Source organism: Protomyctophum parallelum, assembly GCF_964188405.1.
Source record: "Protomyctophum parallelum genome assembly, chromosome: 23".
Lineage (NCBI taxonomy): Eukaryota > Metazoa > Chordata > Actinopteri > Myctophiformes > Myctophidae > Protomyctophum > Protomyctophum parallelum.
Genome location: NC_139715.1, coordinates 17,627,710 through 17,634,396, shown reverse-complemented (window position 1 = coordinate 17,634,396; position 6,687 = coordinate 17,627,710). Strand labels below are relative to the sequence as shown.

General features: G+C 41.9%; 1 protein-coding gene across 1 annotated transcript; it reads left to right on the top strand.

Annotated features, from left to right (window-relative positions):
• Window positions 1–1,037: 1,037 nt before the first annotated feature.
• Window positions 1,038–6,282, top strand: LOC310854431 (ubiquitin-conjugating enzyme E2 A-like). Its single transcript, XM_083759077.1, has 6 exons — window positions 1,038–1,205; window positions 1,370–1,450; window positions 1,586–1,611; window positions 3,042–3,131; window positions 3,226–3,314; window positions 5,886–6,282. The coding sequence occupies exons 1-6, from the start codon at window positions 1,162–1,164 to the stop codon at window positions 6,012–6,014; spliced, it is 459 nt and encodes a 152-aa protein (XP_083615203.1). The 5' UTR covers window positions 1,038–1,161; the 3' UTR covers window positions 6,015–6,282.
• Window positions 6,283–6,687: the final 405 nt, after the last annotated feature.

Here is a 6,687-nt window from a genome sequence, read left to right as displayed (position 1 = left end):
TTCATAATATTGAGTTGTATGTTATGTTGAGTTTGTGTCCCTTCCTAGAAATGTAGTGGAGAGCACTGGTCGTCAAAAGTACTACCGTTAGGCTATTTATATTTGTTGTTAGTTACACTGTTTACTGTCCAGTCTGTCCACCACTGTGCACTGGCAATGACAACATATCTCTGCATCATCACCTCACCAGAGTGTACTATAGTGTTATAAAGGCCCATTTGGACCTATGCCTACTATTCAGGGTCATCCCTATGTACCCCAGGTTCTATGTTCCCCACATACCTTAGGGTTAGCATTATAGGTTTCTGGTTTTAAAGGACTTCAGTGTTTTGTACTATACAATTGTATTATATAGCCTAAGTAGTACAGAACAAATAATGTTTGTTTTTGCCATATCTTTGTTCAATTAAGTTTTAGTTTATTTTATGCCAGTGATATTTTTTAGTTGGCTAAGACTAGATAGATAGCCTAGGCAGGCCTAAAGTTGGATTGTTGAAAGACAATCATTTGAATTTGCTACTAAAAGTAGGCTCGCTACACTACTATAAAAAAATACTTTTAGTCTTACTAGAATTACTAGGTTAGGTTTCTGGTTTAGGTTTATTCTAAGTGGGGAACAAAGAACCTTTTTTGCATGGTGGTGGGGAACATAGAACCTGAGGAACATAGGTACCCCCCCCCCCCCCCTCCCCTGAGAATAACGTCACTGTGGTGTGGACTCTCTGTGGAGTCTGGAAAACACATCCCCGACCCCGTCACGTTACCAGCGCTCCGCCCCGGGACTCTTCCATTACGACGCAGGGGTGGTGGCTATTGTACCGTAAATGTCAATAAGTAACTTTAGTGTTATAAAAGAACACAGGCCTCGAATGTTCCGCCTCTTCACAGCGGTAAATCATTAACATGAATTAACAAAGCATAGGGCCAACCCCACCCCATCGTGACATACATTATGGAGTTCTTCAATGACAATACTCCCTTCCTTTTTAGAGAATATAGTATGGCCCTTAATTCCTGTTGGTTGGGTGACGGGTCAGAGGAAGAGAGAATCTTGTTGTGGGGTAAACTCTACAACAACATATTAACGAAATTAGACACGTACACTTTGTACGTACCTAAAAAAACACCAGATAATTTGTAAAATAATAAATCCTATATACGATGTCCACCCCTTCGAGAAGGCGGCTTATGAGAGACTTCAAAAGGTGCAGTAGCCGTAACGTAATGTTGTTTAGCAGGGTTTGTTTTCTACATGGGGGCTTTTCGCACTACTAGGAGCTTCAGTTCCTAGTAGTAACATAGTGACTTTAATCTAATTCTAATTTTAATACCACTGTGTGTGGCCACCTCCCCTGCACATTTGGTATAGGTTGCAAGAGGACCCACCAGCTGGCGTGAGCGGCGCCCCGTCTGAAAACAATATCATGGTTTGGAATGCTGTCATATTTGGGTAAGCCCCTGACACAATACAAATGAGTCTGATCCCAGGCTAAAAATATACCAATATAGCCCTCATGAAACTGTGAGCAACATGTAATAATATATAGTTGGGGTGATTATTGATTAACATGTATTTGCATTGCAGGCCAGAAGGAACACCATTTGAAGATGGTGAGTTGACCTTTCTTTTATTATGACTCCTGAAATAGGCCCTAGAGATATTGTTGGTCTCTACTCAATGTGCATGCCTGTGTACGTGTGAGAGGGTGAGGGACACTGGATGGATGTGGTGCCTTGCAACTCAATCACAATATTCATCATATAGTGAGAGACAGTGTGTGGCACATTCATAAGGCTGCTGTAATACTGTTGTGCATCCATTCATGGTAGGCTATATAATGACTTAATAGGTTTGGTATCAGAGATTCAGGAAATTGTTTAGTTTTTTTGTTACGGTAAAAGGCATGCCGAGCAGGTGTGTGCCTTTTAAACATTCTGGCTTTCTGAGACTTGTCCTCTTGAGGCATGAAACAAGGCTAATTTCCATGCCAACAACATAATTCAAATTCTCTGGTAGCCTACAGCTAAAAGGAAGCCTGGGAAGGTCCAAGGTTCCGTTTATTTGTCACCCTATAAAGATACACGTAGACTCAGATAAATCTTCTCAGCCTCACTGTACAATATACATGCATACATTACATACATAACACACAATAAAATATTTAATACCAGTGTCCTATACTAATACAAATCACACTTATGTGAAGTGAGGGGCACTTTTATCATGATGACATGTATGATGATGAAGTCACCCTTTTACGTCAACTCATTTGCCATCGACTTTGATGTATGGAAGACATTTCATCATAAAAAGTCCATAGACTTGGCCACATACATGACATCACGGTTGGAAAACACACGAAGCCAGAAATGCAATTTGTGACAGAGTTAAATCATTTAGAATAAAAATATGTGTGTATATACAGTATAGTCTAGTATAATTAAAAATATAACAAATATAGTGATATGCAATAAGTAAGACTCAAAAAGGAAAATAAATGACAATGATGACAACACAACATGTCTACACTGTGGGCTTTATTTTTATGTCATGCACTGTTGTTTGTCCATGCCCTATCCTGGGCGGCTGTGGCTCAGGAGGTAGAGCAGGTGGTCCAATGATCCCTGGGTCAGCGGCTCGAATCCCGGCTCCTCCTCCTGTCCACATGTCTTAAGTGTCCTTGGGCACACTGACTGAACCCTACATTGCCTCCAATGAGTCGGTCGGTGCTAGCTTGCCATTGGTGTGTGAATGTGGAAAGTGAGGACGCTGGCGTCGACTGTTCGCCGCTTCACCTCCCAATGTATGAATGAATGAACCATTGTAAAGCGCTTTGAGCACTTGGAAAAAGCGCTATAAAATGCAATTCATTATTAAAAATGCAATTCATTATCCTTTCTACAATGACAACACCGCCCTCAATTCAAGCCCCTTCTGCATGTTCATGTGGGCAGATTTGGCCATCAAATGAACTGAGTTGAGACACTAGTCCTTCATTTATTGTCTGTGGGTTCCTAATATCTTTTATTCTCCATCATAGGTACATTTAAACTAACAGTGGAGTTCACAGAGGAATATCCCAATAAGCCCCCCACTGTACGATTTGCCTCAAAGATGTTTCATCCAAACGGTATGCACCTTCCCTTTGTTGCGTTTTGCCAAATGTTTACGCCTTTCTCTCACGGCAGTCTCTTACTTAACACTATAAACTTGTCCCCACACAGTATATGCAGATGGAAGCATATGCTTAGACATTTTGCAGAATCGCTGGAGTCCTACCTATGACGTGTCGTCTATTCTTACCTCTATCCAGGTACGTTTTCACTGAATCAGGCAAAGAGAGATTCATTACTCATCATGCCGAGGCCAGATATTAAAAGTGCACTACTGAACCCCGGTATACTCTGTCGTTCAGCAAATAGAGAAAATTGCCGACCTACAAACTCACAACCCACCCCCACCCCCCCATATTTTGTATCTATGATAATGTTCACAAAATAGGGACGGCAAGTATAATCACTTAAACCCTCCATTCTTAGTAAAACTGACTTGAGTTGCAACTGTACATGGTGTGCTCTTTTTCCCCCCTCTACACCAAATCTCTGCTGAAAATAGCCAATCTACAAGCCCAAGGTGTCACAACACGATGCATCGTGCATCACTTGTAGATCGGCTATTTACATCTGACGTTCCCTCCAGAATGTGGATGCTGCGGCTCAAGCGATTAAGCTAAAGGGTTCCCGTGGGTCCTTGAAAAGTCTTACATTTCACTTTCAAAATGGTGCTAGAACCCTGGTCTCGATTGTCTGTTTACACATACACTCTTTGCATGATACTCTCACTGAACATGGATGATCCTGTTAACCACTTAAACCCCAGCATCCATATTGTGGGGGAATCCTTCTCAGAAAATACCATATCTACAACAAGCTCACAGTACATCGCGTTGCGACAGAATTGTGTATCGAGCCCTGAATAGAGCTTAGAGCCCCTGAGGCACTACGGTCAACCAAGTGTCAGGTTTAAGTGGTTAAGCGATGGTGGTCAGTTTTCCAGGTAGTAGTAACCGCTCACTGAGAGAGAGCATGAGTGAGTGGAATTTGATCTGAGGCCAGCATGCAAGGGAGAACGTGATCCCATAGACGAGAGGTTCTTGACCACTATGTACACTCTCCACCAGGCAGAATATAGCCTATCCATTACCTGCCCCTGTGCCTCCAGTAATGCAGAATTTACACTGAGAGTGTTGGGTCTCACACAGAGTCCAGGATCAATTTACCGTCTATGTGTAGTACTGTGTGTAGTAGTGAAGATGGGCAGAATGCAAGTTCCGGAATGGAAGGTATAACAACAAATGGGTATTCCAGATCTTAATGGCTTAAACGTATGACCATTTCTATCTCTCGAAAAATCTGTTATTTTTTGGTGAACGAAATGGTTGTACAACAATAACAATATGCAAAACAATGGCAGGTACAGTAATTTAATAGTCGGGCTGCGGGCAAGTTGTAAATGTTTTTTAGACTCTGAAGAGAAATGTTGCTGATGAAAAGCTCCTTAAGTTCTACGACCGTTAACTACAATGGCGTCAGCATTACAATACAGCCTGTTAAAGGCTCATTCATAGTCTGGATGTACTAGTTTTATTATTGTATTAACATACTCTACCATACAGATGGGATCAAATATTGTATTCATTCAAATAAATCCTGGATTGTAGCTTTGTGATTAGGGACTCTTTAGCATTTAGTAGACACTCTTATCCAGAGTAATTTACAACAAGCAAGGCAAATACTGTACTTACGGTTAGTAACGGTACATCAAATGGCTTCAGTAAACTAGGATCACAAGTAAACTCATCAGTCTAAACTCTAAGCAATAAATCAAAATACTAATCGGTACATTAAAAGGTAGTCTACATCAGGGGTATTCAACTGGCGGACCGCGGTCCGCGACCGGACCGCGGACCACCTCTTTGCGGACCACCCAAAAAAAAAAAAAAAAAAAAAAAAGCTTTTTTTTTTTTTTTTTTTCTTAAGTTAATAATATAAATAACATCAGATGGTACATTTCTCATGTGAAATTGCTGCAAAGGCCCCCAAAATGTCCCCCAAGGGCCCCCAAAATTCTGGCGCGAGCTACGCGCGCGCGCAGTGTGATTTGGATTTGGAGTTCCACTCCGGGCCTGCACTCTGCACCCCATTATTGGTTGGTTGGAAGGGGATCTGATTTGTATAAGCTTGGCTTGACCATACTAAACGGGCATAGAGCCCCGCTCTCCGATGGACGCCGCGCATGGGACCGGACCTCGGTCTTATTCAAAAAAATTTTTGTGGACCTTCATCATTTCTAGTTGAGGACCCCTGGTCTACATGGTTGTCAAAACTAGGTCATGTGTTGTAGAAGTATGCATTTTGGAGACCTTAGACTTCAGCTTTTATTATTGTTTTATTCTGTGCATTTGATTCGAGTACCGTAGTTCAAAATGGGTCTCAAACTGCTTTCAGGTTTAGGGTTAGGGTTAGCACACAGAAAGACCAATCAGAGCTCTGAACAATGACCCAACCACACTTCAGTGCCGGTCAAGGAACCCACAGAGGCAAAGATTTGAGTTAAAATGTTGAAATGAAATGAAAAATATATATTCAAAGATTTGCACAAATTGTCACAATAAAAAAAGATCTATTGCATCCCTTGCATAGATTGCGTGATTTAGAAGTTTTTCTTCTTATCATGACTTACTTTGCATTTAGACATAACTTGTAATGATTGTGTCTGCCACACCAACATTTCACTGCTCATAAGCTTAATGTGACAATACAAAAGTCTTTCAATCCTGAGTCATGGCGTTAGCCCGTTGAACGCCGCTCCTCCTCTTCCACAGTCTCTGCTGGACGAGCCCAATCCCAACAGCCCGGCGAACAGCCAGGCAGCACAGCTGTACCAGGAGAATAAACGAGAGTACGAGAAAAGAGTTTCGGCCATCGTGGAGCAAAGCTGGAGGGACAGCTGACCGCCCGACCGTGCGACAAATTGAACGACCGCCACAGAGACCTCGGAACAGTGGTTCTCAACCTGTGGGTCGGGTCCGCAGATGACAGTGAAGTGACAATTTAAGGACTTTTAAGTCCTTAAATTGTAATACCTTTTTTTTTTTTTTTTAAGAAAGAAAATAATCTACCAGTTCACGTTGTGAGCTTGTAGATGAGCTATCTTCCACAATATTAATCCGTGGAAAGGACCGAGTCAAAACAAAATTGAATGCCTCAAGTGCGTATAAAGTTGGGCGGGGGGGAGGGGGGGGGGGGGGGGGGGGGTTCGGTCATTGGTGCTCACTGCTCAAGCAGTCTTGAATGTCAGGAATGGTGTGACTTGTCTTCTACTGGGGGGTTTATGTCTCTGTGGTGCCGCCTGTCCACAAGAACACAGAATGTCATTTAGACCTCTTAGCTGCGTGTCTGATAATGAATGCTTTTTTGTTTTTAGTTTGTTTTTATGACACTTGTATGCACTTTAATGGTATGCCTGACAGGACTATGAAGGGTATTTTGTGCTTTCTTTTATTATCATCGCATTCTTGACTTGTTAACCAAATTATAGACACAATCAATGCCCAAATATTTTCCGAGTAAGATTTGAGAACACAGAGGTCCATGGGCTTGAGTTCTAAAATTCATGTTCTTAGA

Excerpts from the sequence above, each read along its gene's own strand:
- LOC310854431 (XM_083759077.1), top strand. The coding sequence starts at position 1,162 with ATGTCCACCCCTTCGAGAAGGCGGCTTATGAGAGACTTCAAAAG. Across the intron at positions 1,451-1,585 it reads TGGAATGCTGTCATATTTGG|GCCAGAAGGAACACCATTTG; the intron begins GTAAGCCCCTGA and ends TTTGCATTGCAG. Across the intron at positions 3,132-3,225 it reads AAAGATGTTTCATCCAAACG|TATATGCAGATGGAAGCATA; the intron begins GTATGCACCTTC and ends GTCCCCACACAG.